Below are 21,608 nucleotides of genomic sequence, written 5' to 3' on the forward strand. Positions count from 1 at the left end.
AGAGTAACCTTGACTCTAGGGCTAATTTGGCCCCACTTTTAGAATGTGGCTATTATGGGGTTTCTAATGTCATTGATATTCACCAACCTGCTTGGTGGAAAACTTCAATTATTCTTGGCCCTATATAACTTTTGAGAATTGTTTAGTTTATAGTTCCTGGTGATTGTTCTCTTCCTAGCATTTCTTACCCAACTCAGTGTTTCTTACCAAACATCATAGGCAGACTGGTCAAAAGTCAAGGGGACCCCAGTACTAATTCTGTGTACCCCCCTGCATCAAATACTCTACCTCACAAATTCAAGCTTCCTTATGCTCTCTGAACTCCTACTTCTGTCTCCTTGATCCAGCAAAATCACTGGGCCCCACTTGAGTTTCCCAGCCCTGTGCCTAGTTCTGAAAATTGCCTTTAGTCCAGAGAGCCCGAATAATTCAGGATTCACTTTGTTTCCTTTTCTCAGGAACCACAGGGGCACCTGGGTGGCTCAGTTGGTTAAGTGTTTGCCTTTGGCTCAGGTCATGATCTCAGGGTCCTGGGATTGAGTCCCACACTGGGCTCTCTGCTCATTGGAGAGCCTGATTCTCCCTTTCCTCAGTGCTCTCTCTCACTCTCCCTCTCTCTCTCTCTCTCTCTCAAATAAATAAATAAAATCTTTAAAAAAAAAAAAAGAAAAAAAAGAAAAAGAAATCACAAAATCTGTTCTGCTTTTGTCCCGTATCTGGAAGTAGATGTTTCCTACATTTTTATCCAGTTCTCTAATTGTTTATGATAAAAGAGTAATCCCAGACTGTATTACTCCCTCATGGCCAGAAGGAACTTATGAAAATATAATATATTCAAATACTTTAAAACTTGATTTTCTTTAAAGGAAGCAGTGAAATGGGGTGGTGACTTGATGGAATGTGTCATCTATTTCTTAAATGGGAGTTATTACAGTGTGTTAGCAGCTGAGAAGAAAGCTTGGTAATGCAAGGAAGAGAGAGGATAACTATAAGAGCAAAGTCCTTGAGTAAGCTACAGGGGATGGGACTCAAAACTCATGAGAAAGGGTTCACTTGAGATTGGAACACAGAGAACTCATCCATGATTAGAGAAGAGAAGGATGCTGTGTGAGCACTGATCTGAGCAGGCTGGTAGGTGTTGATGAGAAAAGCAATTGTAAGAGAACCTCCCCCAACTCTGGTTTTCCTGCTGAAAATCAAAAGCAAGGTCATCAGGGAGTGTCTCTGGCTCTCTCTCAGGGAAGCCAGCTGCCATGTTGTAGCATAACCTATGGAGAAATCCACATGACAAGGAACGGAAGGAGACCTCCAGCCCCATCCTGGAGGGAACTACGGTCCTCTGTCCAATAGCCCATGAGGAACTAGGAAGCCCAGGAAACAGATCCTCCTGAACTTAAGCCTTGAAGTAACTGCATTTCTAGCTGACATCTTCACTGCAACCTTGTGAAAGACCTTGAGGCATGCGTCCCCAGCTAAGCAGCGCCTGGATTCCTGAACCACAGGGCCTGTGAAATGATAAACGATTGTTGTGTTAAGCCACTAAACTTGGGGTAGCTTATTATACAGCACAGATAACCAAGACAGGTATTGGTACATGGAAATGAGATGATGCAATACAATAACACCCAAAAATGTGGGAGTGGCTTTAGAACCAGGTGACAGACAGAGGCTGGAACAATTTGGAGACACAGGCTAAAGAAATCCTAAATTGCCTGAATAGACTGTGAGTGGAAATGTGGAGTTTGAGGACACTGCCAGTGAGGGTACAAGAGGAAGTGAAGAACATGGACTGGAAACTGGAGGAAAGAGAATCTTATGTAGGGACAGAAAGCAAGCTGTAGACAGCGTGTCCCTCCTGAACTGGGTGATCTGCTGCAGGAAACTGTCAAGGAGGTGTTTGAAGGTGCCTCTTGGCTTCTTCTTGCTACAAGAAGAGAGATATATATTAAACAAACGGCTGTTAAACAAAAGAAACCAAGATGAGAGCTGCGAGATACCTAGTCTCTCTAGAATGCATAGATGTCGCTGCTAGGACATGCCTTCCAAGCAAAGACCAAAGAGAAGGCAGAGGAAGGCTAATCTTTAAGAGACCTGTGGGCTTTTACCTAATGGGGTGAATCACAGTGAAAGTCACAGGAGGCTGTGTGGCTCCTGTGAGAGAACAGGTAGCAGAAACACTACTAGCTCAAACTGAAAGGGTACAAAATTAAACAAAGCCACTGGATTCCCAAAATTGTTCTGAACAAATTCCTCCACTGCAGAGATGTACAGAAGAAACGGGAGAAAAAGAAATTCAGAAGGCAGAGCCAAGAAACATGGAGAATAATTCCAGACATTGAGGCAATAGAGGGAAGAAGCCTAAGGTGAGAAGGAGGAGGAGGAGATGGTCAGAGAGTGAGGTGCCTGAGACTGAAATACAAACAGAGCACGGTTACCAGTAATGGCAAGGTCTGGAGCAAGTCCACAAGAATGGGTGAACCAGATGGGGTGAAGAAGCAGGAATAGGGAAAGTAAAGCCTTCAAGAAGTTGAAGGTCATCCATATGGACATGGAAATCACCAGGAATGCTGATAGGGAATAGTAAAGAGACAGAGTAAACTAGGTGTTAGCAGTTACAGAAGCCCAAACTCTTTGGATGACCCTTTTTCATCCACCTCCATTTCTCACCATGCTCCTCGCTCTACCTGGTTCATCCTGTGCCCCTCTCGTAATCCAGGCAGATACTTCTAGTGCCTGTCTCTATGTGTTTTCACAAGTCCCTGTGTTTATTTCACCAGTGTTTTCAAACTTTGGTATGTTCCTCATCTTCACTGTTAGCTCCAGGAGGGCAAGGGCTGTGTCTGAGCTGTTCAGCGTGGTTGCCCACACTCAGTTCAGTGGCTGGTGCACACAGTAGACATCTCATGAAGGAAGAAAAGGATTTCTCTTCCATGTCAAAGATAAAATGTCCTAAAGCAGTTCCAAAATAGCACATTTCTATGGTATATCTCCTTTGGATTCTCTACAAACATTAATATCTGAGCTCAAACAATGCTTTCCCTTAAGGGACATATTTATAGGGCTTTAAACCCCTTATAAATATTAGGTTTTAGTTCCTTTAAGAAACATACTTATTTACACATAGAAGCATTTGAAAGATTTCTTCCAAGGATTCTCTAATGTCTGGAGAAGGGGATTTTTATTTAAAATCTCTTCTTACAGAAACCACCCTTACGGAATTTCCCTCCCATGGAGGTCTTGTTCATTATACTGACTATCTCTTCCTCCTAATCTAAAAAGTCTTATTTAAATTATTTGGAGATACAGTGCCCAAAGATGCACACAACAGAATTCGAGACAGAAACAGCATGTAACAATAAGTAAAATGGACATATTAACCAAATTGTATAAAGGAGAGAACAATTAATGTAGGAGGGGGAAAGCCACAATCCCACAATATTTCTCAAACTGCATGCAATTATGATAACTTTTCCTGTACTGATATTTTTAGAAGCCTGAGTTCAAAATAGAAGCAGTTCAGGATGCCTGCGTGTCTCAGGCAGTTAAGCACCTGACTCTTGATTTCAGTTCAGGTCATGATCTCAGGGCTGTGAGAGGGAGCCCTGAGCCAGTCTTGGTGCTGGGTGTGGAGCCTGTTTAAGATCCTCTCTCTTCCTCTCCTTCTGCCCCTCCTCCAACTTCTCTCTCTCCATCTCTAAAAATAGTAATAATAATAATAATAATAATAATAATAATAATAATAATAGCAGGTCAAAACAATCTGCTAAATTCATCATATGAGCAAGTTAAAAATCTAGTTAATTTATCATCATTTTCTCTTTTCCTGGGTCTGACAATTTATATGAATAGACCAGTGACTGCTTGGCTGAGTGAAGTGAAATGAAAATTCTTAGCTGTAGCCAAGTTACAATGCAACTTTGTAATATTCTGATATATTCAGATGTATCTTTTTCTGAAAATGCAGACCTCTAGATGTAAATATAATCTATACATAATAAAATTTAAATCCTTACAGATAGTCACAGAGCTTTAATACCAAGTACACTGCCCTACCCTGCTGATAATGTTTGAAATTCTCTTGAATAAGCACCCAGAGAGTTTCTGATTGCCATCCAAAATATTTAGGTCATCGTAGGAATGTGCTACATTGCAAAGGAATTCTTTTCTCTGAACCAAAATCTATTTGCTCAAAAAAGTAGGAAATTTTCTGTTCTAAACTTCAAATATATCTCCAACCAAAAGAGGGTTTCCTTTCTTTCCTCATTACTCAAAGTTGAAGTGAGCCTCCTTCATTTTAAGACCAACTTTCCATCTGTGCTCTCTTCCTGGAACTTACTTATTTAAATATTCTCTCTCTGTCATAGATCTTCAATGGATTCTCTTCCACCATATCTTCAACCTTTCTCTCCCTGCTGGGTCATAATCTACAGACTAGAAACAAGCTCATTCTTTCCTGTCCTTTTAATGTCCACCCTTGGCTGTCCATCAGCAATTACTACTCCAACCTTTCCCACTTTACAACCTGTTACTTTGTTGGCCTCTAAAGATCCATAGCGCAGTCATTTCTGTTGTGAACATGAATCTATGTTTCCTGGCTGCCCAGCATTTGTCTGGAAAATCTAACATTCTGTACAGCTCAAACACTGGCAGCTGGGGGGTACCTTCTCACCAATCGGGCAGTCCCATTCAGAACGTGGGCCCTAATGAGAACTACCCAAAGAAGCAGGGACTAGCAGGCTTCCAGAGTCATCTAGAATTCAGCTGCACTAGCCATCCCCACCTAAGGCTTCCGCAACAATCTTGTGCTCCCATGGTTTCACGTACATTCCTAAACAACATACAAGAGTAACAACTCCAACTGAAGCCATGTGCGAATCTGCCCCAACACTAGTCTGTGATGCCTCCAAGATAGATAGCATAACCCTTCTTGTTTTGTTAACATCTTTAAATTTCTCTTTTAATTATTTTAATTTATAAGGGTATACTACATGTTGGTGAACTGAATTTAAATTTAAAAAATTAATTATTTTAATTTAAAATGATTTTTAAATATAATTAATATAATTATTTTATTTAAAATATACATAACATAAAATTTTCCATTCTGAGTGTACAGTTCAGTGACAGTAGTACATTCACATTGTCTGATAATCATCACCACCATCCAGTTTCAGAACTCTTCTCACCTTCCCACACTGAAATTCTGTACATTGAACAGGAACTCGCCATCACCCCCACCCCTAGTCCCTGATAACCACTATTCCACTTCCTATCCTGACTCATGTTTATATGGACAGTTTCTAGCACATTGCCTCTCAACGGTATGCCTTCAAAACTGTTGAACTGAAGGGAATTAGTCTCCTCCTTAAGCGTCACAGAAAAGAACAAATTAGGAAAAATTTTTTAAGAGCTAAAATTCATCTAGAAATGATACGTATTGTCACTGGAGTTTTTAGGAAACTTGAATGATGTGTATGGCTAATAACTGTATGGCTATTTAAAACCACCATCTTGACTCCCTACCCTGCACAAATAAATATTGAACACTTACATTTCTAAGCTAATAAAATGATCAAAGAGGAGAAAAGAATCTCCTTGAAAAAGAAATGTATAACAAGCTTTCCCCCTGCACTCAAAAATCTAAGAACCCTGGGGGCGCCTGGGTGGCTCAGTGGGTTAAACCGCTGCCTTTGGCTCAGGTCATGATCTCAGGGTCCTGGGATAGAGTCCCACATTGGGCTCTCTGCTCGGCGGCGAGCCTGCTTCCCTCTCCCTCTGCCTGCCTCTCTGTCTACTTGTGGTCTCTCTCTGTCAAATAAATAAATTTAAAAAAAAATCTTAAAAAAAAAAAATCTAAGAACCCTGAACTGAGGTCATCCTTCTTGCAGAATATACACCCATCCATAATTGCTGTATCTTGCTACCTTAATCAACAGGAGGAGCAAAGAGGAAACCTAATAGAGATTAATATTGCATGAAAAATACATAAAACTGCCCTCTAGAAATGGACATACATACAAAAGGAAACGTAGAGAGAGGAGAGTTTTCATAATTCATTTCTGTATATGGAAGCTCTTGCATTAAAAAAAAAATTGTATCATAGAAATTTCCAAGTTAATTTATTTGGCACTTACAGAACATATAAAAGATGGACCTTAAGGTCATAAGTCTTGAAAGGATTCTTAAATAATGACTCCATATAACAGATGAATAATTTCAAGTCCTCTTTCATCCAGCACTGTATGTTCCAGTTTGCACCTGAATTAAAAATAAACTACATTAAATCTGAAAAACATTCAGAACAACTCAGTGAAAGAGAAGAACTAAATTAAATTTACCAGTGTTCTGATACAACTTCCATTACCTATTCTGAGAGAAAAAGAAACGGGCTCTAACCAGTGGTATGTATCTACCTAAGTCCCTTAGCCCCCCATGTCCCCAGTTTCCTTTTAGGTAAAGTAAGAGAGTTAAATTCTCAAACTCTGTTTTCCGCCCCCCAAATCTTCAACTGCTTAAGTAGGACAAAAGACCTCACCTAGCTCAGTTCATGCTCACTTTCGAAAAGGAAAAAAAATATTCAATATCAAGGGACGAGCAAATTGGAACAGTATTTCGGAGTCTGCTTTAGCACTAAAAGCACAGTGATTCACATATGAACCATGATTCATGTCTTGAATTCTTGTTATTGTAATATCATAGGCCCCAAATACAACTGATGCAAATATACTTCACTGTGCACTGGAAAACTCACCTGGTAATAAATTATTGGTGATTTGTAATTTAAAAATCAAGAATAGCAACAACTACAAATAATGGCTAACCCAAGACAATGCTAACATATTTCCCCAAACCTGAAGGATTTGTAGCTGGTCGGGATTTTACAACACTGCTGAGCCCTTATGAAGCAAACAGCATGCCTGATAGAAACACCTGTTGAAATCCTCAGAAACCACCACTTAACCTACCAATTTTAGTTAAACTCACTAAGAAGCGACTGGTTACTGAAGCTTTATGTGTAAAATTTAAATTCACAGCATCATAATCATTCCTCTTGAAAACCAAAGAAAGTACTAACACTTTTTGATCAAAGCTCGTCACAAAGACCCTGCCTTATTAAGTTCACTCTTGGTATATTTAATAATTGCCAAATAGCTAAGTTCCCCTACAAATTAAAAAAAAAAGCCTCATTTAAAATTAAATGAACTCTATTAATTAATGGCCATCAACTCATTTGGAGACACTAGGAGCTATTACTACTAACTTGTTTTAAAACTCTGATTTTATTGTATATTTATGCTTGTTCTTACTCCTGCACTGATTTCAATGAACTGGAGTGTTTCTACCAACTAATCAGTGATACTCAACCAGGGACAATTTGGCCCTCAGGGGCATCTGGCAGTATTTGGAGATATGTTTGGGGGAAGGAGCTACTTGCATCTAATAGGTAGAAGCCAGGGATGTTACTAAACATCCTACAATGCACAGAACAGCCCCCCATAACCAAGAACTGTCTGGCCCAAAATGTTAATAATGTTGACATAGAGAAATTCTGATTAACCCTTTATGGAGTGTTATACTTATGTGTGCCTCTATTTTCATACTATAGGTCTCTGTATACTGATTTAATTGATGCTGCTCTGTTAGCTTTTCCAGAAAGCTTGGAAATAACTTTGTGGTTTTGATTTTCAGATGCAGAATTATTACACTAGCTACATTCAGTATGCATTATACTTAAACAACAAAACCCCCTTGATTTAAAATATGTAATTGGCTACTGAGAGATTCCTTGCTTCAACAAATATTATTCATAAGGGTTTTTAAATTTAACTAATTCAACAGTTGAATATTTTTAGAAGATTTTATTTATTTATTAGAGATAGACAGAGAGAGAACACAAACCAGGGGTTGGGGAAAGGCAGAGGGAGTGGAGAAGCAGACTCCCCACTAAGCAAGGAGCGCAATGCGGAGCTCAATTCCAGGATCCTGAGATCATGACCTGAGCTGAAAGTACACGCTTAACCAACTGAGCCACCAGATGCCCCCAACAGTTTAATATTTTGAATATTTTATCTATTCAACAAAATAAGGTGTGCTTTTTCTATTTTAAAGCAAATTTAGAAGATTGCAAGTAATAGATTTATAGGAAAAAAGAGTCCCCTCATTGTATTTTTATAAAATATAAAATAATTTGGGGCTCATTAGCTTGGTCACATGATGAATCATAATTTTATTACTAATACAAAATGATGATATGAATAAGAATCCCATCTATATTACATTTTTTCATACAGGTTTCAGAGAAGGAAAACATTTTGTTTAAAACAGTTACTAGGGGAACATCTGGGTGGCTTGGTTAAGCAACTGCCTTCGGCTCCAGTCATGATTCCAGGGTCCTGGGATCAAGCCCCACATCAGGCTCCCTGCTCTTCCAGGAGCCTGTTTCTTCCTCTCCCTTTGCCAGCCACTCTGCCTGCTTATGCTCTCTCTCTGTCAAATAAATAAATAAAATCTTAAAAAAAAACCCAAAAAACAAAAGACACAGTTAATAGGTAATGCTTGGAACATTAATATACTTACCTATTTGTTGAAAAACTAAAGAATTCACTGTTGAAACAAAGGACTTCCCGTCAATGTTGTCTGCATGTACAGAACAGTTTTTATCTTCCTTGCTCCAAAAGCAACAGTAGAAAGTTGTTTTGGAAGATAAGTTAGAAAAGTAGGTAGTACTCAAATTCAATTTAGCTTTGACAACTGCCTCATAATGTTCATTCAGATTGGAAGTGTTCTTGGAGATTCCAGTTGGCAAGAGGAAGTCGTAGGTTGTATTTGGTGCCATGCAAGACAGCTTAAATCTCCAGGGAGTAATTGGATATGCCAAGTTAAGTGCAGTTGTCAAATAAATAAATTCTGTTAGGATATTAAAGATACACAGAAAAACAATTCATCATTTTGATTAAGACATAAATAGGAAATACCTGAGATTAAACCATGTAGTGCTCAGTCTGTGCCTAATGCAGAGCTTTGGGCTTCCATTATACAATGTGTGATACTTGGAAAGGTACATTAATTTACTGAGATAACTTTACCCTTTAGCACCTCTTCTTGGAAATCTGAAAATTGCTTTGAAAACTGAATTCAAACGCTTCAAATGAGGCATCTGAAAATGCTTCATTTTCCTGATTAATCTAGCCTTCTATATTTACATTTTAATGAAAAAAAATTATAGCTAAATATTTCAATCACTTTTTCTAAAAAATTATTTTTTTATATTAACATATAATGTATTATTTGGTTCAGGGGTACAGGACTGTGATTCATCAGTCTTACACAATTCATAGTGCTTACCATAGCACATACCTTCCCCAGTGACCGTCCCCAGCCACCCCATCCCTCCCACTCTCCTCCACTCCACCAACCCTCAGTTTGTTTCTGGAGATGAAGAGTCTCTTATGGTTTGTCTCCCTCTCTGGTTTCATCTTGTTTCATTTTTCCCTCCTTTCCCGTATGATCATCTGTCTTGTTTCTCAAATTCCTCATATCAGTGAGATCATAGGATAATTGTCTTTCTCTGTTTGACTTAATTCATTTAGCATAATACTAATTCCATCCATGTCATTGAAAATGGCAAGATTTTGTGGTTTTTGATGGCTGATATTCCATTGTATGAATATACCACATCTTCTTTATCCATTCATCTGCTGATGGACATCTAGGCTCTTTCCATCGTTTGGCTACTGCGGACATTGCTGCTATAAACATTCGGGTGCATGCACCCCTTCGGATCACTACATTTGTATCTTTGGGGCAAATACTCAGTAGTGCAATTGCTGGGTCATAGGGTAGCTCTATTTTCAACTTTTTAAGGAACCTCCATACTGTTTTCCAGAGTGGCTGTACCAGGTTGCATTCCCACTAACACTATAAGAGGGTTCCCCTTTCTCTGCATCCTGGCCAACACCTGTTTCTTCCTGACTTTAGCCATCCTGGCTGGTGTGAGGTGGTATCTCCCTGTGGTTTTGATTTGTGTTTTCCTGATGCCAAGTGATGTTGAGCACTTAAAAAAATATATCCTAATGAGCTTCCAGTATGTGGGAAATATCTGGATGTGCAATTATACAAACAAATATTAAAGTGTTGTTTTAATATTTCTTAAAGAAAATATTACCAAAATGTTAGCACTATGAGTGTTTTTAGAAGAGTTTGTCTTCAGCATCAGAACAGCTGGATGATCTCTTGAATCTACCCATGATCCTCAGATATATGACATTGTCTAAGACATGTCTTTAATGCACTCTCCAAGAATCAATGCACAAAGACAGGAAAATTCCATTGCCGATTAAAGACAATTCTCACTTTTTAGACATATAAAAATTAAGAATAATTATATAATCTCACACCCAAAAAATTCTGAAGAGTGGTACTTGTTTTTTTAATCAGTAATTTTTTGAAAATAAAATAATAATTAATTCTCAATAATTCTTTCTTTTACAAGTTACTCATATAATTCAACAGGCTGTGTTGCTTCACATACAAACCAATGCAGAATGAGAATTCTGAGAATTTTGCATGGATTTGCATGGAAGGAGAATTTTGAAGAATTAGGGTAAATGTCAAAATGTAAGAAAATTACAATTTTTTTAAAAACCAGTTCACCAAAAAAGCTTTAAATTATTAAAGTAATATATGTAAAAATATCTAAATAGTATATAGGTAATGACTCTTTAAGTTTGATTTCTAAACTTTTCCATAAAAGTGAACTAACATAAAAGGTATCAGATGCAAAAATTAAAGTGAACATGACCAACATGACTAACATTTTGCCCACACTGATAACAATTGGGTATCATAACATCACCAAAAGTGACTCCTCATTACAACTGTGTTCCTTTGGACTTCATCTTTCTAATATGTTTCTTAAATTAGCACATGTCAATAAAAACAGGTTATTTCTTTGGTTTTACAAAACTATGAATATTTGTTGGTCTTAACTAAAAGCACATTTTCTAGCTGCACATGGAATATTTAGTTGGCTGAACTGAAATGAGTCTAAAATCCTCAAGGAAGTATTTGAAATTTAAAATGCAATAATAAATGTCATAGACATAGCAACTATTGAATCAGTTTAATTCAAAGATGGTTCTATTTCACACGCTTCTTTTGCAAATAATATTTCTTTCCCTCCAGATGAGCCCTAAACAGCCAGGAATCCAGAATTTGCATCTGAAGGCATATGTTATCATGGTAACAACATCCCAAGAACTCTCCTGATTCACAAAACTTCATCAAACAACAAAACTTTTGGAAAACCAATGTGAAACACATTGAATGGAGCCTAATAAAAATTAGTAAATTCTCTCATTAGGGAGAGAATGAGTATGTTATTACTTTTTGATAGTCCCTTATAGTATAGGTTTTCTGAAATCTGTTAACAGTGGAGTTATTATGGGTATTTTCTATAAATCTATAAATGGCTACAAGAAGAAAGAACAGTATGCAAAAAGAAAACCTGGAGAGGAGCTTAGAAGAGTACCTTCAGATTGGATTAGCAAAGGAAATGCTTAGAACACACAGGTGGACAGCTGGACAAGCTCCCAATGTGGTTGCCAGATAAAATGGGTTTTGTTAAAAAGAAGCTTGACTTTAATTTTTTTAAAGATTTTATTTATTTACTTGACAAAGAAAGAGTACAAGCAGGAGGAGCAGTAGATGGAAAGTGAGAAGCAGTTTCCTTGCTTAGCAACAGGAGTCTGATGCAGGGCTTGATCCCATGACTCTGGGATCATGACCTGAGCTGAAGGCAGATGTTTAACTGACTGAGGCACCCAGGCGCCCCATCCTGACTTTAGTTTTAAAAAACTTGGAAAACAGCCTAAATTAGATGATTTGAATTTTTTGGATTTTTTTTTTTTAATCAAAATATCTCTAGAATGCAGTAAGAAACAAGTCAGAGAATAGTATGTTCAATAGTCATTGGTGGGGCGGGTGCCTGGGTGGGCCATTTGCTTAGTGCCTGCTTTCTGCTCAAGTCATGATCCAGCTCCTGGGATGGACCCAGGCCTTGGGCTCGGTGCTCAGCGGGGAGTCTGCTTCTCCCTCTTTCTCTCTCTAAAATAAATAAATAAAATTGTTTCTTGCTCTTTCTCTCTCTCTCTCTCAAATAAATAAATAAACTTTTTTTAAAAAGTCCTTGGCAATGGGTGACTAATTTCAAACAGAAGCATACTATGATTTATAATAGTTAAAATCATGACATTAAAAAATTATCTGTGGTTGGGAGGAGTCAAGATGGTGGAGAAGTAGCAGGCTGAGACTACATCAGGTAGCAGATCAGCTAGATAGTTTATCTAAACATTGCAAACACTTACAAATCCAACGGGAGATCGAAGAGAAGAAGAACAGCAATTCTAGAAACAGATAATCAACCACTTTCTGAAAGGAAGGACTGGCGGAGAAGTGAATCCAAAGCGACGGGAAGATAGACTGCGGGGGGAGGGGCCGGCTCCCGGCAAGCGGCGGAGCAACGGAGCACTAAATCAGGACTTTTAAAAGTCTGTTCCACTGAGGGACATTGCTCCAGAGGCTAAAGTGGGGTGAAGCCCACGTGGGGTCAGCGTGGCCCCAGGTCCCACAGGGTCACAGAAGGATTGGGGGTGTCTGAGTGTCGCAGAGCTTGCAGGTATTAGAACGGGGAAGCTGGCTACAGAGACAGAGCCGAGGAGTGAGCTCTCAGCTCAGGGTTACATTGAACTGGTCGCAGGCTGGGTGAGCTCAGAGCGCGGCCGGAGGCCAGGGAGACGGGAGTGATTGGGCACTATTCTCTGAGGGCACACTGAGGAGTGGGGACCCGAGCTCTCGGCTCCTCTGGGCCGGAGACTAGGAGGCCGCCATTTTCATTTCCTTCCTCTGGAACTCTACGGAAAGCGTTCAGGGAACAAAAGCTCCCAAAAGCAAACCCGAGTGGCTTACTTAGCCCGGCCCCTGGTAAGGGTGGTGTAATTCCGCCTCGGGCAAACACACTTGAGAATGACTACAACAGGCCCCTCCCCCAGAAGATCAACAAGATATCCAGCCAGGACCAGGTTCACCTACCAAGGAGAGCAGGTTCAATGCCAAGGAGAGCAGCGGAATTCCAGAGAAGGAGAAAGCAAAGCATGGAACTCATGGCTTTCTTCCCATGATTTTTTAGTCTGGCAGTTAATTTAATTTTTTTTTCAATTTTTTTCTTTTTTTCTTCTTCTGCTAAAATATTTTTTAACTTTTACCCTTTTCTTTTTTAACGTTTTTTAACTAGTTTATCTAATATATATATATATACATATATATATATATATATATTCTTCTTTGCTATATTTTTTCTTTGTTTTCTTTTTTAATTTTTTCTTTTTTTTTTTTCCTGAACCTCTTTGTATCTCCTTTCTCCCCCCCCCACGATTTGGGGTCTCTTCTGATTTGGTTAAAGTGCATTTTCCTGGGGTCTTTGCCACCCTTTTAGTATTTTACTTGCTCCTTCATATACTCTTATCTGGACAAAATGACAAGGCGGAAAAATTCACCACAAAAAAAAGAACAAGAGGCAGTACTGAAGGCTAGGGACCTAATCAATACAGACATTGGTAACATGTCTGATCTAGAGTTCAGAATGATGATTCTCAAGGTTCTAGCCAGGCTCAAAAAAGGCATGGAAGATATTAGAGAAACCCTCTCTGGAGATATAAAAGCCCTTTCTGGAGAAATAAAAGAACTAAAATCTAACCAAGTTGAAATCAAAAAAGCTATTAATGAGGTGCAATAAAAAATGGAGGCTGTCACTGCTAGGATAAATGAGGTAGAAGAAAGAATTAGTGATATAGAAGACCAAATGACAGAGAATAAAGAAGCTGAGCAAAAGAGGGACAAACAGCTACTGGACCATGAGGGGAGAATTCTAGAGATAAGTGACACCATAAGATAAAACAACATTAGAATAATTGGGATTCCAGAAGAAGAGAGAGGGGAGCAGAAGGTATATTGGAGAGAATTATTGGAGAGAATTTCCCTAATATGGCAAAGGGAACAAGCATCAAAATCCAGGAGGTGCAGAGAACCCCCCTCAAAATCAACAAGAATAGGCCCACACCCAATCACCTAATAGTAAAATTTACAAGTCTTAGTGACAAAGAGAAAATCCTGAAAGCAGCCCGGGAAATGAAGTCTGTAACATACAATGGTAAAAATATTAGATTGGCAGCAGACTTATCCACAGAGACCTGGCAGGCCAGGAAGAGCTGGCATGATATATTCAGAGCACTAAATGAGAAAAACATACAGCCAAGAATACTCTATCCAGCTAGGCTATCATTGAAAATAGAAGGAGAGATAAAAAGCTTCCAGGACAAACAAAAACTGAAAGAATTTGCAAACACCAAACCAGATCTACAGGAAATATTGAAAGGGGCTCTCTAAGCAAAGAGAGAGCCTAAAAGTAGTAGATCAGAAAGGAACAGAGACAATATATAGTAACCGTCACCTTACAGGCAATACAATGGCACTAAATTCATATCTCTCAATAGTTACCCTGAATGTGAATGGGCTAAATGCCCCAATCAAAGACACAGGGTATCAGAATGGATAAAAAAACAAAACCCATCTATATGTTGCCTACAAGAAACTCATTTTAGACCTGAAGACACCTCCGGATTTAAAGTGAGGAGGTGGAAAACAATTTACCATGCTAATGGGCATCAGAAGAAAGCTGGGTGGCAATCCTTATATCAGATCAATTAGATTTTAAGCAAAGACTATAATAAGAGATGAGGCAGGACACTATATCCTACTCAAAGGGTCTGTCCAACAAGAAGATCTAACAATTTTAAATATCTATGCCCCTAACGTGGGAGCAGCCACATATATAAACCAATTAATAACAAAATCAAAGAAACACATCAATGATAATACAATAATAGTAGGAGACTTTAACACTCCCCTCACTGAAATGGACAGATCATCCAAGCAAAAGATCAACAAGGAAATAAAGGCCTTAAATGACACACTGGATCAGATGGACATCACAGATATATTGAGACACAAAGAAATGGAAAAATGTTCCATGCTCCTGGATTGGAAGAACAAATATTGTAAAAATGTCTGTGCTACCTAAAGCAATCTACACATTTAATGCAATCCCTATCAAAATCCCACCCATTTTTTTCAAAGAAATGGAACAAATAGTCCTAAAATTTATATGGAACCAGAAAAGACCTCAAATAGCCAAAGGAATATTGAAAAAGAAAGCCAAAGGTGGTGGCATCACAATTCCAGACTTCAAGCTCTATTACAAAGCTGTCATCATCAAGACAGTATGGTACTGGCACAAAAACAAACACATAGATAATGGAACAGAATAGAGAGCCCAGAAATAGACCCTCAACTCTATGCTCAACTAATCTTTGACAAAGCAAGAAAGAATGCCCAATGGGAAAAAGACAGCCTCTTCAATAAATGGTGTTGGGAAAATTGGACAGCCACATGCAGAAAAATGAAATTGGACCATTTCCTTACACCACACACGAAAATAGACTCAAAATGGATGAAGGACCTCAATGTGAGAAAGGAATCCATCAAAATCCTTGAGGAGAACACAGGCAGCAACCTCTTCAACCTCAGCTGCAGCAACGTCTTCCTAGGAACATCGCCAAAGGCAAGGGAAGCAAGGGCAAAAATGAACTATTGGGATTTCATCAAGATCAAAAGCTTCTGCACAGCAAAGGAAACAGTTAACAAAACCAAAAGACAACTGACAGAATGGGAGAAGATATTTGCAAATGACATATCAGATAAAGGGCTAGTGTCCAAAATCTATAAAGAACTTAGCAAACTCAACACCCAAACAACAAATAATCCAATCAAGAAATGGGCAGAAGACATGAACAGACATTTCTGTAAAGAAGACATCCAGATGGGCAACAGACACATGAAAAAGTGCTCCACATCACTCAGCAACAGGGAAATACAAATCAAAACCACAATGGGATATCACCTCACACCAGTCAGAATGGCTAAAATTAACAAGTCAGGAAATGAGAGATGCTGGCGAGGATGTGGAAAAAGGGGAACCCTCCTACACTGTTGGTGGGAATGCAAGCTGGTGCAACCACTCTGGAAAACAGCATGGAGGTTCCTCAAAAAGTTGAAAATAGAACTACCCTATGACCCAGCAATAGCACTACTGGGTATTTACCCCAAAGATACAAACGTAGTGATCCGAAGGGGCACGTGCGCCCTAATGTTTATAGCAGCAATGTCTACAATAGCCAAACTATGGAAAGAACCTAGATGTCCATCAACAGATGAATGGATAAAGAAGAGGTGGTATGCAGCCATCAAAAGAAATGAAATCTTGCCATTTGTGACGATGTGGATGGAACTAGAGGATATCATGTTTAGTGAAATAAGTCAATCAGAGAAAGACAACTATCATATGATCTCCTGATATGAGGACGTGAAGATGCAACATGGGGGGTTGGGGGGATAGGAGAAGAATAAATGAAACAAGATGGGATTGGGAGGGAGACAAACCATAAGTGACTCTTTTTTTTTTTAATATTTTATTTATTTATTTATTTGACAGACCGATCACAAGTAGGCAGAGAGGCAGGCAGAGAGAGAGGAGGAAGCAGGCTCCCTGCTGAGCAGAGACCCCGATGTGGGGCTGGATCCCAGGACCCTGGGATCATGACCTGAGCCGAAGGCAGAAGCTTTAACCCACTGAGCCACCCAGGTGCCCCCCATAAGTGACTCTTAATCTCACAAAACAAACTGAGGGTTGCTGGGGGGAGGGGAGTCGGGAGAGGGGGGTGGGGTTATGGGCATTGGGGAGGGTATGTGCTATGGTGAGTGCTGTGAAGTGTGTAAACCTGGCAATTCACAGACCTGTACCCCTGGGGATATAAATACATTATATGTTTATAAAAAAAATTAAAAATAAATAAAAACCCTTAAAAAAATTATCTGTGAGCTTTCACTTGAGGATACTCCTGCAGTGGATAGAAGAAAGACTAGTATACATTTACGTCTTCTCCTGGTGATATTCAAGATGAAAATGTTCAACATAAACACCATCACTTGACTATATCCTCTTATAAAATCTTATAAAATTACACTTGTCATTGTCTACTGGAGTTATAATGTAAAATAGCATTTAAAATGGCATCTCCTGGGGCGCCTGGGTGATTCAGTGGGTTAAGTCTCTGCCTTCAGTTCAGGTCGTGATCCCAGGGTCCTGGGATTGGGCCTCGCATCAGGCTCTCTGCTGATGTTTCTATACATGTACAAGGATGTTAGTGTGCATAAATAAATTTTCTGTATTATAAAAGAAAACAAACAAAACAATGGGCAGGAAGAAAAAATCTGCAAAACATAATAAATGGTTAAGGGCTTGTGATGATTAAGGTAATGTGTCAACTTGTCTAGGGCCACAGGGTGCTCAGTCATTTGGTCAAACAGTTTGGGTGTGTCTGTGAGGATGTGGTGGATGAACTGAACATGTGAATCAGTAAAATGAGAAAAGCAGATTGCCCTCCCTACCATGGAAACATGGATGGGCATTATAGATCAGTTGGAAACTTGAATAAAACAAAAAGGCTGAAGTAGATGGAAATCTAGCTGCCTGGCTGACTTCAGTCTTTTCCTTCCTTTGAACTCAAACTGATCATCAGCTCTTCTTGGGTCTCAAGCCTGCCAGAATCCAGACTGGAACATATCCCATCAGCTATCCTGGCTCTCCAGCCGACCAACCAAAGGTCATGGGACTTCCCAAGCTCCTCCATCTTGTGAGCCAGGTTTTTATAATAAATCTCTTTATCTCGCTCTATAAGTCCTCCCGGTTCTCTTTCTCTAGAGAACACTGACTAATACAGTGCTGAATATCAGTGATATTTTAGAAATTCTGAAAATGTATGAAGATAAAATCCAGCAACAAAATGGTCGAAGTACATGATTTAGAAACGTGCATAAGAAATATAAATGGCCTATAAACAGTGCTCAACCTCACAAATAATAGAGTAAACAAAACTGAAATGAGATGTCATGTTTTCCTTATCTGATGGGGCAAAAAGGTAGAAGAACGATAATATACATCTTTGACAGAAATACCATGGAATAGGATTCATGTATTTGTGTTGGTACTGCAAATGGTACAAGGTTTTGCGGAGAAGATTTCACAGTACCTACCAAGTTTTTAAATGTGCATACTATTTAACATAGAAATTCCTCTTTAATAATTAATCAACAGGAATATCCTCTCAAATATACAAAGATATATGCATGGATTTCAATGCATCATTATTTGTTAACAGATAAAGAAATCTCTATCAATGGGGAATTGGTCTAGTAAGTTAATAATTTAAGGTATAGTCATAAGTTCATTGCTATGCAACCATTAAATGAATAAGCATATCAGTAAGTACTCATTAAAAAAAAAAAGTTGTCATGATAAATTGAAAAACTATTAAGCAGAAAAAGAATAATAGAACAATAGATAGAGACTAATTCTATTTTCGCAACCATAGATACAAATTGTGTGTGTTTGTGTGTTACAGTTCTGGAAAGTTACACGTCAGGTGGTGCCCAGGAGATTGGGAAGGATTTTTTCATTTTCACCCTTACACTTTGGTTTGGTTTGTATTTTTAATCACAAGCATGAGAATTTCTAACGCAGACAGGGGACATTCTGCTAGCCAAAAAAAAGAAACAGCATCTCTAACGGCAAAATCTCTTATATGTGGAGATTTAAAAAGCAAATTACTTACCCCAATGTAACAAAGCCACACAGAATTTTTGACAAGTCATCTTACTTCAGAGAAGTAGACCTGAAAAACAGTACACCTAAAACAAATAACACACAACACACAAAAACACCCGACATCGATCTCTACAAACTGTCTGGGGAAATATAAAAGGAAAAGGATTATGAATAAGTCTTTAAATTTTAATCCTCTATAATACTGTGCATCAATATCAGAGAAGTGTCTCACATTAGAGCTAGACATTATAGATTCATTCCCGTGCACATGCTTAAAATATAATTATTAGCCACATATTCACATACAGTATATTCAAAAAAATTTTAATGTTCCTTTATGCCATGACAAACCAGGCATCATAGGATAAGACCAAATTTTTAACTAAACAAAAGTGTTCATAATGTTGATTCAATACGTACACCATCGAACATTAATTTTTTTCATACTCAACTCTTAAATTTCTCTTATTTTCTAAAGCCATTACATTCACTGTGATACTACAAAGCCAAACAGTTATAGCATAGGTAATGACTGTATATTTATTTCCAATGAAGAGGAGGAAATTACCCTGTATACTTTTGGAAACCCCTAGTGTTTTTTTGCAGATGCAGTAATACTCACATTGGAGAGTTATCAGAGTAATCTAAGGAAAGGTTGATGGCTTAATATATCCAAATCATAGGCTGAATTCAAGAGATAAGCTTTCCCATGAAGTCTACTCAATTTGAAATACATCATGAATAAGATTATTTGTACTAGGACATCATGAATTAGATTGGCAGCATAATTTTAATATATTGGGCTTTGATTCGTAATGAAAGCCTAAACGCTTTTGTTGTTCCAGTGTTTTCTGTTACCTCAAACTGGGGATTCAGCTCACTACAGAAATTTAATCTGAGGTAAAAAGCTCTGAATTAGGTGTCAGGAGTCTTGAATGTTGATCTAGACTCTCCGACGAATCAGCTGTAGGACTTGGGACTTCAACACTTTAGACCTCAGGTTCCTTGTATACAAACCCCCCTGATGGATGAGCTCTACAATCCCTTTCAGAGTTTCCCATGATTCTGAGAGATTTTATTTTAAAACAGAACTCACAGCTTTACCACAAAGAATATTATAAAATATGAAGTGAGAAACATGTCTCATAAGTCACATCTGCAAATTGGTACCATGTGATGAGTAAACAGGAAAACACGTTTGTTTAGTTCATGACTTAATGACGCTCGGGAAGAAAAGGGATGAGCATAAACATTTTGCTGTCTGATAAATTTGTTTTTCAGCCTCTCAGTTTTCATCCGAAGTTTGATTCCTTATACATGGATATCACAATGTGTCTTTAGGACTTCTAAACATCCATTCGGTCTTTGGACTCCTCATTATCTAATCATACGAATTTTTTGATACCTGTTTGTGATACAAAATTTTCTCCTAAGGGGAGGTTGCTGGGGGGATGGGTGAAATAACTGATGGGGATTAAGGAGGGCACTTGCTGTGATGAGCACGGGGTATGGTATGAAAGTATTATATCACTATGTTCTATACCCGAAACTAATTATTACACTGTTTGTTAACTAACTGGAATTTAAATTCAAACTTTTAAAAAATATCTCTTAAAATAAACCTAAGAGCAAGTTTCATAATCAGGATGCGTCATAGATACAACATATCATTAGACTAAGAGTTTTGAATGAACCAACTGGAGGCAAATAATTCAGGCCAACAATTGATTTGACTCACTTTTAACTCAGCTGATCTTCTGAGTCAAATGAACAAACAGATCAGTTGTTCTTGCTTATATAAGACAAACGTTCTTTTATTTAATGTTCCATGCAAAACACAAATTATTCTTATGGTCTGAATTCTTGCAGGCAGGTTTCACTCTTACATAACAGAGAAACAAGCACAACAATGAAAAGGGCATAGATGCAACCTTGAAAAGAGAGTGAAATATGGTCCCTTTATAGACTCAATGAGACAAATATTTATACGACCCTACATTGTACCAGAAAGGAATATATAAAGAGGTTTACAGAAACACAAATAATACTGGAAAAAAAAAAAAAGGCAGAAGTTTTTAAGCCGTGAGGAAAAAAAAAAACAAGCAAAGCGAAAACTAATGGTAGGATGACCAAAGTAAGTGTAATATACAAAATGCCATTAAGTTGAATTCACTTTTTAAAGATGAACTATTAATTTCCTTTATGCTTTCTTCTGATCAAATTGTTCAATCATATATTCAGAGTACTTTTACACTAAAATGAAACCAACAGCTGAGGGGAAATGTTCAAATAATCCTAACACTAAGAACAGAAAGAAATTTTTGCCTGAGTAACTTCAAAACAGGTAACATCCTCAAGAGCATTCTAACCGTACCAGAGTTTCATGCGAACTTCCCAATTCAACAGTTTCTCAGCCCCTCCACTGCCGAGACCCTATTCTAAGCCACCATCCTCTCTTCCCCGGACAGTCAGAAGCACCTCCTACCTTGTTTCCCTGCTGCTGCCCTTACGCCACAGTTCAGTCTATTCTCAAGGCAGCAGCCAGAGTGGTCTAGATCATGTCTGTCTTGCCCCAAACATTATAGTACTTGCCTTTTCATTCTGAGTAGAAGTCTCAGTCCTATACAGAACTACAAGGTCCTGGATCTTGACTGCCCCTCTGATCTTGTCAACTACTACTCTTCCTTTGTTCAAGTCACCTTCTCAGAGCCTTCCCTACTAGCCCGTCTAATGTTCAACACCTTCCCCACCCAAACATGACATACCTGCTGTTCTGCTGAATTTTCTCCTGATTTCTTCACACTATCTAATGTGAATATGACTTCTTGTT

The 21,608-nt window shown here is 38.4% G+C and overlaps 1 protein-coding gene across 4 annotated transcripts in view; it reads right to left on the reverse strand.

Annotated features, from left to right (window-relative positions):
* The window catches only part of LEPR (leptin receptor), an 89,061-nt gene that overhangs the window by 51,778 nt on the left and 15,675 nt on the right, over positions 1–21,608 (reverse strand). For 2 of the 4 annotated variants that reach the window (XM_045979971.1, XM_045979962.1), the window contains 3 exons: positions 18,786–18,861; positions 8,578–8,907; positions 6,135–6,258 (listed from right to left, as the gene is read on the reverse strand). In XM_045979971.1, the coding sequence (XP_045835927.1) occupies positions 6,135–6,258; positions 8,578–8,907; positions 18,786–18,825 (494 nt within the window). In that variant the 5' untranslated portion in view covers positions 18,826–18,861. The remainder of the gene's footprint in view (positions 1–6,134; positions 6,259–8,577; positions 8,908–18,785; positions 18,862–21,608) is intronic. The other 2 variants (XM_045979953.1, XM_045979979.1) reach the window with 1 other exon arrangement.

This window comes from Meles meles, chromosome 1 (genome assembly GCF_922984935.1).
Source record: "Meles meles chromosome 1, mMelMel3.1 paternal haplotype, whole genome shotgun sequence".
In the NCBI taxonomy this organism is placed as follows: domain Eukaryota; kingdom Metazoa; phylum Chordata; class Mammalia; order Carnivora; family Mustelidae; genus Meles; species Meles meles.